Source organism: Salminus brasiliensis, chromosome 22 (assembly GCF_030463535.1).
Source record: "Salminus brasiliensis chromosome 22, fSalBra1.hap2, whole genome shotgun sequence".
Taxonomy (NCBI): domain Eukaryota; kingdom Metazoa; phylum Chordata; class Actinopteri; order Characiformes; family Bryconidae; genus Salminus; species Salminus brasiliensis.
In genome coordinates this window covers 16235342-16253091 of record NC_132899.1, presented here as the reverse complement: position 1 = coordinate 16253091, position 17750 = coordinate 16235342, and the positions used below count along the sequence as shown (strand labels likewise).

Here is a 17750-nt window from a genome sequence, read left to right as displayed (position 1 = left end):
ATTCCCCTTTGACAAGTTTAAAACAGTAAGTTACTGAGCCAAACTAAAGTCCTATGTGACGAATTTACAACAATAAAAAAACCAGCGGGTGTATAATGCACTGAGAATTCAAAACCAAGATACAATCAAAAACACTTGATTTCTGAACTATAACTGAAATCACAATGAAATATGACTTTTCTCGTATTGCTTTACGTTCAGAAATACTACATTTCTAGTTAAAAGCTTTACCTCAGCTAATGTTTACCTCAAATAGCGGGTGATCTATGTTTGCTAGCTAATGCTACATATTGTCAAGGCCAGCTAGAGAGGACACGTGTTGTACAGTATAAGTATAAGTAATGGTACTGATAAAGTTTTGTAAAGATGTATGTTGACAATAATGTCACGGGAGTATGTTTGGCGCGCGAGAGATTATAGTGATAATAAAACTATGCTACGTAATTCTCTCTTGGCTGCTGCATCCTGTGTTTCTAATACTATGTGTTCACCAGCACTAACAACAAGGCAGCCTAGCTTCTTCTGAACATGTCTCACGCTACGATATAATCCATACAGTATGTACTGGTTACAACAGCAAACATCTTAATTCAGCAGCCGCTTAGCACTAATGATAAGTGAGGCAACAAAGGCTGAAAACAGAGGAAAGTAAATGAGTGGAGAGTGTGTTGGGTAATGAAGATGCAGGGAGCGAGTGCTGATGTCATTGGCATTAGTTGGCCCTATTAGGGAGCTGTGTGCTGGGTGTCACTATCCAGCATAGCTTCCCATTAATCAGAGGGCTTGTCTTTCTTTCCTCCCTCTATCTCTCTCTTACTATTCCTCCCCCATACCTTCTCCCGCCCAGTGTATCCTCTCTACCTCCCTACACCCCCCCCCTGCTGTATTTAATGTGCAGTCACTGTTTACACCCCAGACGGCGCGTACAGCACTTTAATCTCGGCAGTGTGTACATGACATCAGCACTCTCGCCGGTGCATAAACCCAGAGAATGAACACACACACGCACCCACACACACACTCTAAATACTGCATGCACAGCACACCCACCTCCACCGTGCTTCCAACTATAACACTGTGCTCTTAAATATATCATGCTTCATTTTGCATAATAGTACAAACATGCAGTATAATGCTGCACTTTATATGCTTGTGCACAGTGTGTAATACTGGAAGCGAATGATTTGCTCAATTCTGGGTTTCTCACATGAATTTTATGAGCAAGGTAGACTTACTTGGCATTAGAAGCAGCAGTTCAGTTTAGCCGTGAGTGCCCTCGCCACCCTCCAGTGGAACCCCTGCTTATGCCTGCACATGAATAATCATCAGCGCATTGGAAATGAGTATAATCACCAGTGAATATCATACTCATAATCTAATGCACATTTTGGCCTGGATTTGGACCGAACGGATTAGTGATTTCTATGTTTCCCGCTCTCTCTCTCTCTCAAGAGACACTCTGGGGCAGATACACATGAACCTTCTGGCACCATGCCTAATGCCAGGCGTGGGCTAGTCTGGTAAACGGCCCCCCAGCATTGAGCTGTGGAGCAGTGGAACTGTGTTCTCTGGAATGATGGTGCTCCATCCAATAGTTTTTGGATGAGCTGGGGAGCTGGGGATAAGGTGGGGTGATGATTATTCAACATCCTGATCTCACCACAAATGCTCTTGTGCTCTTGTTGCTGGATGCAATCAAATCCTTACAGCAATGATGTGTGCATTTACATACATACACACACAAACATACACCTTGTCATATTTTGACGGTGGGAGGTGAACATTTTAAAATAAATGGTGGACAAACAGTAATCCTTCAAAATGACTTTCACATTCTCTCTCTCTCTCTCTCCTTCACACACACTCCCTGCCTCCCTAACACACTCATATACTGTCTGCTGTTTGTTACACATTCTTTCTGTCTCACTAGTGCACACGCACATATGCTCTCTCGCTCTCTCGAGTCATGTTCTGGGTGAGTTCAGTATTGAAAGCTGCTCTAATCCTGCACTAACCAGCCTCTATATGGCTCTCAGCCTGAAGCACAGAGCTCCCCAGTCCAGAGAGAGATTACAGCAGAGAATGAGACCCCCTCCACTGACCTGCACACACACACACACACACACACACACACACACTCTCTCTCTCTCTCTCTCACACACACACACACACACACACACACTCCCATTGCACTGCTATCAGAGTAATGAGATTACATTTTCTTCAGAGTCAGGCATGTGTATCTGCATATGTGTGTAAATGTGTCTATGTGTTGTTGTCCAAATGAACTATTCGCATCTAACAATTTTAACAGAAGGGGGCTATCTTCGTGGGATATGGCATGCGGTAACAACACTCTCTGAGAACATATAATACACACTCCACACAACACACACACACACACACACACACACACACACACACACACACATGCGTTCTGTTAAGGGTCACGCATTCCTGTTCACTTTAAATCACATTCATTAAGTTGCCATGCTGATGGTCATTGAACATGTTTGCTGCCTAATCGAGTTGACTGGGATCATTACTGGGCGCCTCATGACTGGACCTGGGCCACATCAATAGCGCACAGCTTCAAAAGCACTGATGCGAAAGCCGCAGAACGGGGCAGGGCTGAGAGGGCCAAACAGTGGGGATATTGCTTTCGCCTGCCCAACTTTGTGTGTCGTGGCTACGTTTGAGGCCCAGGAGCGGTGAAGAAAGCAGATGAGTGGATGTCAGATATCGGTGTTATAAGAAAACCTTGTAAAATGCTTGCATTTTAATTACAGTGCTAAATAGGTCACAGCGTTCAGTTTACAAACAGTAGCTGGTATTTCCTTATGTGTAAGACTTTGGGTCCCCGGTAGGACTGTCCTATGAGGACACCTTCTTAGTAGCTTATTGGTCACACAAATGGAACAGACGAACGAGGCGGCGTAGTGACGTCACCAGCAGGAAGGTCCCGCCTCTTGCAACAGCGGCGCGACATTTGGCCTCTTCCTTTTCCGTTTCTTCACAGAAATCAATTAGAATTATAAAATCAGTATTTTACAACTAACTCTGTTCCGGATGCTTCGTCTTCCGCCATTTTTCTTTTCCCTTCGCTTTCTACTGTGGGTAACCGAGGGCTGGGAAGATATACATCAGTTCCGTCCTCCAAATCGCTCCGAATGTAGGCTGCATTTCTAGGCTGTATACAAAGGGTCCTTCACTGTGGAACAGCCCTTCTACAAAGGCATATCTCCATACCTCTGCTGTAGCCTCATTATTGTGAAAAAATGTAACGAAATAGTGTGCATAAATGTTATACACAATCAATGAATCAATCAAATAATTAAAGTTATTAATATTATTAATAATAATATTAATTCAACAATAATAATAATAATTCATTCTTATAATTACAAGTGGGAAAATCGATAGCAGGCAGGCATTAAACCCAAGCATAAAAATAATAAATAATAGCATCATAATAAAACCTCAAATCTATTCCGAGACACCAGTTAATGTCAATCTATCGAGCTATCATCTTTCGCCGTTTCAGAGCTATGGGGTTTGAAATAAAACACTGACGAAGAGCTGAGAAGTCTGAGAACGGGTCAAATAATGCTGAGTAAAGAAGTCAGAGATGTGTTCATTCTGGACAGTGTGGTCATCATGCTTACATGTCTCCCTTTTTGCCTCCGCGTGTGTGTGGCCCAAAACCTCCTGAGCGGGGCTGAGGAGCAATCAGTGAGAGGGGGCGTGCTGCAGGCGCCACAAAACAAACATATTCTTGCCAAAAAAAAAATGAAGAGGGAAAACAGAAATAAGACACGGGAAGACGATAAGAGAGGAATGAAAGCGAGCGAGGAAAACCCAACGAGCAATCAAAGCGCGCGTGAGAGACAAAGAGGCGCGCGACGACGACAGTTTTGTTTTAATCAGAGAACATGAGAACGCTCGGATCCGCGCGCGGCTGCAACAGTTGTCCCTCTCGAATTAGAGCGAGGCTTCTGCTCGAGAGAGAGAGAGAGAGAGGGGCTGTCCCTCGAGACTGATTAATATTGAATTCCTGATGCTAATCTTTGTTTTGCACTTTTTTCTTTACTGGTGTCGAAGCTGACACGTCCTCAAGAAGCACGCCTTATGTATATTTAATGAAGGTTCTGCATTCATTTAGCTCGTTTCGTCTCGCTGTGTGGCGTCGCCCTCTTATGAGCGCGCGCTGCTGCTTCTTATAACCCGCGCAGGCCTTTCCTTTATATGTTTTACCCTCATTAGATTGCAAGTCGTACACACTGTAAACGCTGTTGCATATACATCTGTATTTTGCTCGGTTCCTGCCTCCACAGAAACGGGAGGGGGCTGAAACAGGACCGAGAGAGTGAGCGCGAGAATGAGAGCAAGAGAGCGATCGAGAGAGGAAGAATGAGAGGGAGAGAGGGGGGAGAGAGAGAGAGAGAGAGAGAGAGAGAGAGAGAGAGAGAGAGGCTGGTCCGATGAACTGTGCGCGCTGCTTCTTGCAGGACAGGTTAGGTGTTAGATGTCAAGACACGAGCCTCATCAGCTGACATCACGTCTGCACTCGATTGTGATGTCATCAAAACACAACAACACAAGCAAGGGTAAACATTACCCTTATAACCTTGGCCAAGCCCCCATCTATTCCTCCCTCGCTGTCTCACTCTCTCTCTCTTAACACACATACACACACACACACACAAAACACACTTGTCGACCACTCGCTTATTAATACTCTCTTGCGCGCACACACACACACACACGTGCGTGCACGGACACGCACATAGAACACTCTTGAGGTTCACTCATTTGTTAATACTCTCATGTGTGCACACACATACACACGCATGCACATGCGTACCACATTTTTAATGGACTGGATGCTGACAAGGCCTCAAAGGGCACGTGGAATGTCCACACACAGAAAGAGAGAGAGAGAGAGAGAGAGAGAGATAGAGGGAGAGAGAGAGAGAGAGATAGAGGGAGTGAGAGAAAGAGCACTCTTAAGCAGACATAAAAGGAAAACTCAGTACCACTCAATACAATTCCCCCTACCTTCACACACAGAGAGAGAGAGAGTGAGAGAGAAAGTGTGAGTGAGAGAAAGACGGGGGTGCACAGGCCCCATTACTATAGCCTAGCTCGCGCCTCATCCTGAGCTTTCTAATCAAGCATTCCCTCTTCTTCCCACTAGTACAAAAGCTCTTTTAGCGTTTTGTTTTGCAGCCTGTTTAAAATGTCATTTCTCTCTTGTTATCAGACATCAAAGCCAGCTCGGAGGGCTTTTATTTTCTTAGCCAAATCCCAAAATTGTTTCTGATTTAGAGAGCTGGCCACAGGCCTAGCAGCGTTTGGATTTAATAACAGCACTGAGAGCAAGAGAGAGAGGGAGAGAGAGAGGGAGAGATTCCTCCTCATGGTTATGGTTAAAATGGTCTGTGGTAGCTAGGTTCATCAGTGAAGTGTCAAAATGAAAAGTAGCTCACAGGATGTAGCAAGCAGCTTGCACACACACACACACACACACACACACACACACACACACACACGCACACACACACACACACTTACAAAAGAAAGAGAATGTCCTGCCTGAACAAGACTAATGAATGACTGGAAATCTCTCCCTCTCTCCCTCTCGCTTTCTCCCTCACACATATGCGCTCACACACTCTCCACTTTTTATTCTATCTGGCAAAAGCAAAGACAAACTAATCTGAACGGGTGAAAGTGTAGCAGAAGTGGGGCGGTAAAGTGTGCATATTTCTTTCAGCAGCTGCCCAAACGGTTCCCTTTGTGTGACTTGCGCAAGGAAACGTGCATGAAATATGTTTTTAACAGAAGCTTGAAAAAATGACACAGAAATGACCAGAAAGTGAGAATTTCCACACAAAAAAAGGAGAAAAGAAAAATTGTGGGGTGGTGAATTGATGGAATCTAAACAGCGGCGCTGATGAATGAGGGGGGCTGTTTTCATGTGAAAATTTGAGCTGATAGGCAAACAGTGGAAGAGAGAAAGTGTGTGTGTGTGTGTGTGTGTGTGTGTGTGTGTGTGTGACAGCTGTATAAATGAGCTCTGAAGCTCACAGCACCCCAGTGCACTGCCTCATTGTTGTGCTGATCCAATGCATGGCAGATGAACCCAGGGTTTAAGAGTGGAGGAGTGTGTGTGTGCGTGGGTGTGCGTTTCCAGCATTTGTGTCTGAAATGTAGTTTGCGTGTCAATGTGTCAGTTTATGTGTGTGTGTATGCGTGGCTGAGATAAAGAGCATGAGCAAGCAGGAGCGCGCTGCTGCTGGCTGCGTTCGCTGCGTGCATGTGCATGCGTGTGTGTTTAGCACATTTATCACACTCACTGCTTTTGTATCACTTATATAAATACAAGGTGAGAGGGTGACAATTTTCAGATTTGGTGTGAAACACCAAGGTTGCGAGTTAGTGTATGTGTTTGTGACTTAGAGTGTTACACACTTCATCAGAATTACTCCTCTTTCAGGCCTCTACAGCTCCACTCGGCCTGCTGTGCAACGAGCCGAGCTGTAGCGTCACTTTCTGTGTAATGCATAAAAAACAATGACCTACCATCGGTGAGATCTACTCAGTAATGTGGGCAATGCTGTAAGAGCGGATATTTTGGGCTTATCATTGCTTGTCTTTTGAAGTGGTAACTTCACAGCAGAAGGGAAGTTTACTGTACGTGTACTGTATATTTTACTGTAAGATGATGTCATATTGTTTGAGCAGTCATTTTGAAATATTTCTATTGGTCCAACACCATGAAATGTTCATACAATGTAAAGGGCTGGTGTATGGTGTAAAAACGGGCTACACTATATGCACAAAAAGGTATTGGGACATCTGATCAAAAGAGCTTATCCTGCTTTTGTTGGAGTAACTGTCTCTACTGTACATATTTTGGAGCATTGCTCTGAGGATTTGATTGGATTCAGCAGCAGGAGTGTTAGTGAGGTAAGGATGTTGGATGATCACCACCCCACCACATCCCAAAAGTCCTGAATGGAGTACCATCATTCCAGAGAACACAGTTCCACTGCTTCTCAGCTCAGTGCTGGGGGGCTTTAAACACCTCTAATGGCATTAGGTATGGTGCCAATAGGTTCATGTTTATCTGCTTTAGAGAGTCTTATTCTATTGGTAATTCTCTACAGGGACTACACAAGCTGTGTGTGTGCGTATTTGCATATCTGTGTCAGCAATGGGTGCATTCACTAAAAAAGGTGTCCACAAACATGTGAACATATAGTACACATACATCCACCCCTCAAACTACCTAACATCTATCTATCGGTCTCCAACCACACCCACCCCGTATCTGTCTGTCTGTCTCCAGACACTGGTGATGTGCAGAGGTATCATTTGAGCTCAGAGTCAGGAGCTGTACTCAAGGCAGGGCAGCAGAGCTCTTAGCATGCTGGGACACATGAAAGCTCCTCTCCAGCAGTGATCATGTGTGTGAATGTGCATGTATTTGTGTGCACACTTGTTTGTGTGTTTTGGGGACGGAGACTATACCCGGTTATGCCAGTGAGCGCAGCTCTGCTGAATCATCCACCACACGTGCACACACACACACACACACACACACATACACAGAGTGCTCAGCTGGCAGGGAGAGTGAGTGGCGACGGAACGCGCCGGGCTCTGTGCTACCAAGCAGAGGTAATTGGGCCAGATTACCAACCAGGTGGAAACATTCAGTCTCTCTTTTTTCCTTTTTTTCCCCCTCTACCCCCTCCCTCTCTATTTCGCTCACTCTGTCCCTCTCTACCTCCATCAATTTTCTCACTGTTGTTTTTGTCCTTTGGTGTGGTCAAATGCAAGACTGAGCCCATTTCTGCTTGCAGCCACTCACAATATCCACACAAATGTCAAATTCTGTGTGAATATGCATTTGAAGGGTTTTGAATTAGGTTTAAAAATACTAAATAAATTAATAATTAAATAATTGTGAACTCCAATGTATTTATTTATTTATTTTAGGCACATTTCCATGTTGCCTCACATTTGCCATTTAAGTCAATGGATGACTTTTAATTGATAAAGTATTAATAAACATTGCCTCAGTTCCGCAGGACAGCTTGAATAGAGGGAACGCAGACCACCCTACAGACATAGGGGGAATTAAATAGATTGAAAGAGAGATAGCGAGAGAGAGAGAGAGAGAGAGAGAGAGAGAGAGAGAGAGAGAGAGAGAGAGAGAGAGATGTAAGCAGACTCATGCCAGAGCAGTGCACTAATTTAAACTACAAGCCCTATCAAAGCCTGAGGGCTGTAGGCCGCTCCCCAACACACATGCACACACGTACACACACACACACACACACACATAGCAGAACAGAGCAGCAGAGGAGGAGCAGGAGGACGAGTGAGGGAGCAGAGCAGACGATCGGGAGGATCACTCAAACACGACTCAGAGCAGAACTGAAAGAAAAAGCCAAGCTGGGTTTGACAGGGTAAAGCTCTGCTTCTACACACACACACACAAATGAAAGAGGGCAAAGCCTGCACACAGTCACACAATATCCCCCTTCAATAAAGTAAAGACTCATGGGTGTGTGTGTGTGGGGGGGGGGGGGGGGGGGCATGTAAGTGATGAGTGTGTGGAAGAGGGAAAGAGTGAGAGTGAGAGAGAGTCTCCTAATTTAGTGTGAAGCTCAAGGTTCATTGCTGTGTGTGCGTGGGTGTGGGTATGTGTGTTGTGTCTCTGTGCTGTTCGCAATGCTCCTGATCTCTGTTTTACCCACCAACACACACACACACACACACACACACACACACACACACACACACACATACAGCTCCGCCTGGTCCTCAAACAGTATTCAAGAATGCTCATTGATTTTCAGAAATATTCAGGCTCTTTTACACATTCCTGCCACCATCCATGTCTATGCTCTCTAGGGAGACACGTGCATGTGTGTGAGTGTTCATATGTGTGTGTGTAGGAGAGAGCGAATGATGGTGAGAAAAACGGGGGGGTGGGGGGGCATGACAGCGACTTTTAGCATGTTCAGCTCAGCTATAAGCCAATTATGACACTGAATAAACCTTCTGTAGCACGAAAAGCATCTCCATAGCAGGCAAAGCAGGACGTGTGGACAACAGTAGTGCCTGTAGTTTTTTCTTAATAATTAGGTTTTACTGATATATGATGTATATGATGGCTACATGGTGGGACTGATGGATATGTTATGGGACTGATTCAGCATTACTATTACTACTGCAAAGCATTTCAATGATCATATCAGTATCCCCTAGCATAATGATGGACTTGACCAGAGGAGGATGGCTCGCCCCTTGTCAGTCCCGGTTCCTCCCGTGGTTCCTTCAGCTTTGAGGGAGTTTTTCCTAGCCGCTGTCACCTTTGGCTTACATACATGCTGTTACACGTTTCACCAGTCACGTTTACCTTTTTTTTTGTCTTTTGGCTTTGTCGAATATCTATAAAGCTGCTCTGCAACATCGTCAGGTTTTACAAGAGCACTATACAGCTAAATTAGACCTGACTTAAATTCAGATCTGAATAAAGCAAGTGAACTTCAGTTCTGTTCCAGCAAGTCGTCTTTTTAACCAAGGTCTGTCTGTCTGTGTAAAGCTTGGAAGCAATTTGCAGCCCTTAAGACACTGTTATGAACTGTATTCTGTATGAACTGCAACCCTTAATAGAGCAGATAATGAAATATATGTTCTATAGTATCTTCTCACTGTGACTAGATGGCATGTGGGCCTGATATTTGGGACAGAGCATCGCTGAAGCTGAATCTGAAGCCACTGCAGAAGAACAAAACACCCCCTCCACACATAGACACATGCACACACACACACATACACACATACACACAGAGTAATGGTGCACCTGTACAGCATGAGCTGGCGTCCGCCTTCAGGCAGACGTTACAGACATCTGCTGAGGAGATGCAGCAGAGGAAAAGGGGAAAAAAGAGAGAAAGAAAGGAAATAATAGAAAAGGCATCCCACTGTACATATTATCCCTACACTTCTAACAAAGCAGCACCATTTGATCTGCACATGATCCGAGGTAGCACGGCAGTGCAACAAAGCCAGGCCCGGTGCCGCTGTTTAAAAATGGATTCAGGAAGACGCCGATATCAAAGCCACGGACAATGGAGCAACACCGAGCAGCACAACTTAGCAATAGCAAACCAGAGGAATCAGCGTTTGCTCGAGAACGACTTAAAACCGAGCGCGCGTGCGTGTGTGTTTTTTCGTTGAGTTTCTGCTCGCTTTATGAATTAGACTGAGGTATTTGCGTGGGACAAACAGAAAGGATTTGGAGGCCCCAGAGGGAGCCGATAGAGCCCCATCAAGCAGAGCTCGCGGCCATCTGACACCTACTGGGGCATTCACGAGCGGCTGGGTTACAGAGCCTATAAGGCATCTCTGCGTTTAAAGGGCCCATTTCCTGGAAAATGGAATTTTCCTCACTTTTAGTTTCAAATAGGCAAAAAGAGGTTAATGTAGGACACTGCACGTGTAAAACACTGCATGTGAAGTCTCTGAATTTACCATTGTTCAGCGTATAGTTTCTACAAACGGATACTATACACTGCTTTTGTGATTTCACACACACACACACACACACATTGACACATTTACACTTATTCGGCCTATAAGTCAAGTGTTTCAGCCCGGACTGTTTTCTGAAAGAGCCACAGTACAGTGCAGCCAATCAGAACAAATGATATTTACTTCCTGTCGCTGTTAAGATAAACCTTGTATTTCCATATTATCTGTTTTTGTTTTTGTTGGTTTTTTACTTTTTCACATAAAATACGTATTTTCACGTAAAATCTATCTTTTTTACACTGACCTTTATTGAAAGCTAAGAGGTTTGTAAAGGGGCCATTTTGGAGATGTTTTTACAGCGACACCACCACCAACAAAAAACCGACAGATATAGTCTACTGTGCTGGCTAAAGTGCTGATTAATTGTAGTGAAATAATTAATGCATGTATTCTAGTACATAAAACATTAGAAACATTATGAATGGACCTCAAACAAAACAAGTCAACACAAGCGAAAAGCATATGAACAGCAGTAGACAGTGTGAGAACATCTTGCGGAAGCTCTGGATCACGTATAGACTTTCTGCAGCTCCAAAACAAACCAGCAACGGACTCCATATGGCCACGATGGTGAAGACTATACTGCACACGACGATTCGAGCTGTTCTCACATCAGAGGAACTGATTCAGCACGATAAATACAGCGACAAAACCCTGTTAGACATCGGCGTTGTCGTGCAAAAACCTTGTAACTTCAAACTGACAACTGTAGAGAAGACGGAAAAAATCCTAACTATCAACTGAAGTCAAAGTAAAACGATTTTATTCCACGTCATTTTGGAGCATTTCTATTGGTCCTCTTACAGTGTAAAGAACAACTGCCAGATTAAAATATGTCAAAAAGTTAAAAAAAAAATGGAAAAATAAAATACAAGGTTTTGCGTGAGAGTGACGATAAACAATGACTTGCTCGGATTATACTGACCTAACAAATTATGAAGCCTGAAGAAGTCGGCTTTTCTCTTTTTAGAAGAAAAGAAAACACGTTTTAGTCACTCCTGAATACGCAAAAAAAAACGATGACAAAGATATGTATGAAAAGAAAAAATATATATTTATAACATGTTGTAATTCAAAACTGTGCACTCAGAAATAAATTATTACTTCTACTACCTATATAACTTAAATTTTGGCTAAATCTGTGACACATTTCCAGTCAAATAAAACTGTCAGAATGTGCTCAGTTTGTTCCCACAATATAAAACGCAATTGCAGTTCATGTCAAACAAACAGCTCCTTAAACAAATACTTCAGACGTTTGATATTCACAATTGTAAACTGCTGCTCACAAAATAGCTCACTCCACATTGCTGAGATCTTCATTTACAGCGAAAGGAGACAATAAACCACGACAAACAGAATGGGGTGTAGATCAAACAGAGAATGAGACAAACACCTAAATATAAAACAATACAGACCTAAAACGCCTTAAACTGGCTGTGTGTACAGCTAAATAAAACGCAAACGGTTTTAGCGTTATTAGCGTTACTCCACTAACCAATCCACTTCCTAAACACACTCATTATCATCACAAAGAAATATTCAGCAGATACACAATGACGACTACGACTGCTTTGGAGATCAATTAAACGTTTACACGTTCAGCCTGTGACGGTTCCATTAAAAGAACAGAAACGCAGGACTGAAACGCAACATCACATAACTGCTATACAGGAAAGTCATTCCTACAAAAATTAGACAGATTAAACCCGGTAGTGGGACTCACACACACACACACACACACACACACACACACACACACACACACGCACAAACAGAACATCTTTCCTCCTTTTAAGAAAAATAATGGCCTGTGTCTGCACTGCTCTGCGCATTTACATCTGATTAATAATGAATGTGATTTAACACTCGTGCCCATAGTCTTTATATGCGCGCGCGGCGTGCTTGTGTCCTATCAGTGTGTATAAAGAAAGAGTCTGAAATGCCCTCGTGTCCCAAAAGCGCTAGGAGTTCAGAGCCACAACCACTTGTTAAATGTAATGCAGGCCATTCACACCCCCGACACACAGCGCTCAACACACACACACACACACACAGGAGTTACTGCTATTACAGAAGCCTCTATTACCAAATCACTCACGCACTCACGCACACATACATGCGTACATACATATACTTATGCACACACACACACACACGACTGACCATCCTGGACACATCCTGGGCACTCTACGACGAAATATAGCCTACCGAGCACGCGCACGGAGACACACATACATTACATATGTACATATACACACGCGCGCGCTGTCCCTCTCTTTTTCTAACTTATACACACTCATTACACACCCAGCGCCGCGGCTTCTATAAGAGAAGCGCTCTGAAACGCAACGAGTGAAACAAAGGATTCGCTCCTGTGTATGTGCGAGTGTGTGTGTGAGAGAGAAAGAAAGAGTGTGTGCGTGTGTGTGTGTGTGTGTGTGTGTAGCGCAGCAATATGATAGAGGCCAAAACAAAGAATTTCCTTCAACACAACAAAAGTACGACCGCTCTGAAATGCAGGACAGTAGATGCAGAACACACCGATGTGCTCGTGCGTTTCACCAACGCTCGTTAAAATGGGGTGAACTTTGGAAAAGCGACGTTGGAACTTCGACATCCACAGCTTCAAATGTCTTAGAAGTAGATAAATAAGTAAATACATTTACAAATGTAAAAAAGCACACATACATAAATGCATACAAACCCAATACATAAAAACAGCCATATTCTACAGCCAGTGCCACGCACCCAACAGTTGAGTAAAACGCCTGAAGAGCTGCACAAAGTGGTGTGAGGTGTGTATAGTAAACCCATTTCCCCAAAACACCACACACACGCAATGTCTTACTACATTTAGCTTTCCAATAAATAACGCACGCCCGTGCGTGTAAAGCAGACGCAGAAGCAGGGGCAGAGTCAGCAGGGTGGACAGACCTGAGTGTGGAGGCACCGGGAGGTGAGGGGGGTAGTATTTTCCAGGCTGGAAGTGGCCGGGGTGCTGCGGGGCTGTGTGTGCGGCGGCGCGGTGCAGCAGCGGGCTGCGTTCAGCCAGCACATGCGGCGGAGGAGCGAAATCCCGGCCCTCCATCTCCACAACAGCGCCGGATAAATCCCAAATCCAAAGGGGGGCAGGCAGAAGGCCGAGCTGCGGCTATAATCCCGTTAGGAGCTGCGCCTAGCTCTCGCATTCAGCGCGGCTTTTGCTCTGTCGGCCGGAAAAGCACGGCCCGCTCATCGTTTCTGCAAGACAGAACATACATAGACACAGTCTTAGTCCCAACTGCAGAGAAAACTGGAATACAACTCATAGGCATTCACGAATACTGGTGAATCCACTCAGAGAACTGGGTCGCAAGCGTGCTTGGGCGCTAAGAGCCACGAGCATGTGTGAAACACTGTCTGAAGAGAAAACTCATCTCCTCTCCTTTCTTACTCATATTAGCACAGCTGAAGGTAGTACCCTTTTACACCCCCACCACCAACACACACAAAATTCCATAGGAAAATCACTGGCGAGCTTCAGGTGATTAAAACAAAGGTGGCGCGGATCAATTTTAATTGTACAATTTCAAGAAAAAGGCATATATATATATATATATATATATATATATATATATATATATATATATATATATATATAAAATAACTACAATAACAATGATGATAATTATAATAATAACAATAATATTATAATAAGAAGAATAGAATTAGAATTAAAAGGAGAATAGTTAAAACTTAAATATCACTACATATTTTAGTAATATATAATATTAGAGAAATGTATATAAGTTATATATTATATGATACATACTAAATATATTACACACATACACATATATGACAACATACATACATACATATATATACATATATATACACATATGTATATATGTATATATGCATATATATATGTGTGTATACACACACACACACACACACACATATATATATATATATATATATATATATATATATATATATATATATATATATATATATATATATATATATATAGTGGTGATATTCTCTCCTTCTGTCCCCTAAATCCGAAAACTATGGGTGAACAGATTAGGCCTTGTCGTCGTCACCTTTGGCCCCCAAATCCCCAAGTTTGCTAAATCTCGCGCATTAACGTGAAAACGACGTTTCGCCATCGTTCAATTAACAGAAGGGTCACTGTAAATCCAGTTGCACAAGTGAGTTCAGTATTATGCAGTCTGGTTGAAACGACATTATCTGTCCTAAAACCTGTGAACTCACTCCTCTAAAAGAAGTGACTGTGGAGGTGAACCTGCTTTTATCACAACATCTCAGATAAGGCAGCGAGCACAATGGCAATGAGCTGCATCAGACTGAACCTCTTTAGCACGCCAACCTAAACGGTCAGAAATGACAGGAACATACGTGCAAGTCTTTATAACGTGATAATAACGCGCGCGCAGTGTTTAAAGTTGATCATAAGTGATCGATGGGGTGGAAACGTCGCCAGTGGTTTGTGCTATATGAAGCTGAATATTCTGCTATTGAAACAGCTGCACACCCAGAATAACGCAAGATTCAAACATCTAACACACACACACACTGCACACACTGCACACATCCTCTACATCCACTACATCCACTTTTAGTTGTAAGGAGGAACTACACGTATGCGAGCAAATGTAAATGAACGATTATTAAATTAACGATACACGACCCTATTGTTAGGCAGACTGAAGAAGAAGGCAATATATGAATTCCTCAATGACAGGCAGATCCTGTCAAGCGTAAACATAAAGAGAACAGTCCATCGTTTTAGACAATTATGTTACTTGGGGGCTGCATTGTACGTATTTTTACACCCATATTTTCCTTCTTGAGAATTCGAGTGGTCTCCAACTACACATACAGCCGTACAGTCACACTGCTCATCGCTTATTCTTCTACCGAAACCAGCTTGGAAGACAATGTGATTGTACAAGGTGGGAGAGGCGGTGTGTAACACGCTCGAACTACACATCTTTGTGAACGCTCTGGCTTTTTCAGATCGCTCCGATTTACTGACCATTCATTTCCAACAAAAACTGTGGAAGCAGCAGAACAGTTCAGTCTCCATTTAATGCCATGTTGAAAAATACAAGATGAACTAAAATACGACGAATAGTACAGTCCTTTAATCCAAGCATCTGGCACTCCAGTAGATTATTTATGTATTAACAAGTGTAGTCTAGTAAAAAAATATATAGAGATTTTCACATCCGGATTAAATTAAATTCAACCCGTTTACATCCATTTATTCCAAAAGGGAACACAGTAGAGTGTTTCTTACAGTTCAGGCTGAGGGTGTGCAGTAAATGCAAACCATTGTCAGGCATCAATAGAAATACATTATTCCACATCTGCGATTATTATTATTATTATTAATATTGTTATTATTAATATTATTATTATGAATTATTATTATTATTTTCACCATTGTTATGATTATTATTGTTAGTACGTCAGACATTTGAAGCGCGGAAATACTTACAAAGACTTACATCCATACAGTCAACTAATTGCATACAAATACTGTCATCATTACAGCCTCCGACATTTTGCATTAAAACCAAATATTCTACGAGAAAAAAATATGGTAAGAGCAGCGGTTGAAAGCACATGTTTATTATTAGACACACTGAACTGTATACAATATAAATGAATTACTTACTGGTAAGTTATTCCTTGCATAACAATAATTTGTTAAAAAACATAGTGTAAAAAATGCGCGAAAGAAAGCAGAGCCAGAATTTAAAAATATATATATATCATTTAAAACCATGTGGAAACGGTTACATCCTAGTCTGCTGAGTGCAGTGTGTGCGGCTGAAGTTCGCAGAAGCGCCGTACTGAAGCGAAGCCTCGTCTATCCAGGCTGAGGCTCTTTCCTGACTCTGCTAATGCTACTGGAGGAGGGGGAGGGAGGGGGAAACTGGGGTGTGAGGCGGGGAGGGAGGGGGCAAGGCAGCAGGCTTGCCCATTGGTCCAATACCCACACGGCAATAAGCTCGTGCAACGCGCCCCAGCATAAACACGGGCTTTGATTGGCTGCTGCTCGGAGCCAATGGCGTTTCAGCAACAGGCAGCTAAACAAAACGGCGGGCGCTACATTCAAGCTCTGCAGTAGAGCTCAGTCCACAGCACGAGCACATGGCACACTACTACTCTTCATAGCTCTACAGTAAATCTCTTAAAAAAGTGTTTACCTGTTATAGGAGCCAGGCTTGCAACTAGGGTGTTTTAAAGAGTGCCCCCAAATTGATTTACCAATTAAATTTTAACAGTACTGAAAACATGTTTACCTTAATTGGTACGTTCTAGACAAGTCCGGAAAAAGACTGTCAAAAAATGTAACATAATTGAAGGTTATAGCTGGTATGCTAACACTGCTGTGCTGCTACTAAAGCAAAAATGCTCAAACGGTTATAAATTGGGATTACCCACAATTATAAACGCAGCTATTTTTAAAAATGACTCAACAGACAGAAAACACGACATCGCGGCTCTTGGGCAGGACGCACATTCAACTCTGTATTGGTTTAGAGCACAAAAGGGGTTAAAATCCCGGGCCTCGAGTTGGAGAGTGTTTGATTGGTTGGCATGTTGCCAGAACGGTGTCAATCATAGAGTGTAAACAAGGCTCTGATTGGCTGCTGGCCAGTCCGCACTGGGCTGCCTGAAAAAAGCAATTACTGGCCTTGCGGTTTCAAGGCGGCCCAGAGCTGGATGATGAAAGGAGATAAGGAGGGGCGGTTTCAAGGCCTCCCCCAGGCCAACCCAGCTGGCCCCAGAGCTAAAGCAGAGTCAAGAGTGACTTAATCAAAGGGAATACGTTAAAAAGGGGGAAATTACATGTTATATTAAATATAGAGTCTAGATGCGAGGATTAATATAGCTTAATACAACAGCAACACAATAAAACGAGCAAGCTGCGTGGAAATGAGCGAACTCGAGGAACAACATCGGAGCACGAGTTTCGCCAAAAAACACACTGTCGAGAGCGACAAATGGAGGCGAAAGAGCCGGCCTCCACGTGAATGACCGCGCAGGTCGGAGATTCTTAAGGGGGATTTTCTCGTCTCTTCTAATTTTAAGATGTTTTCTCACTGAATAATGGA

At 43.2% G+C, this 17750-nt stretch overlaps 1 protein-coding gene across 1 annotated transcript in view; it reads right to left on the bottom strand.

The window, feature by feature from the left end:
* Positions 1-13792, bottom strand: part of bahcc1b (BAH domain and coiled-coil containing 1b) — a 99417-nt gene extending 85625 nt beyond the window's left edge. The window contains exon 1 of the mRNA XM_072666689.1: positions 13549-13792. Within this exon, the coding sequence (XP_072522790.1) occupies positions 13549-13702 (154 nt within the window). The 5' untranslated portion in view covers positions 13703-13792. The remainder of the gene's footprint in view (positions 1-13548) is intronic.
* Between the last annotated feature and the right edge of the window lie 3958 nt (positions 13793-17750).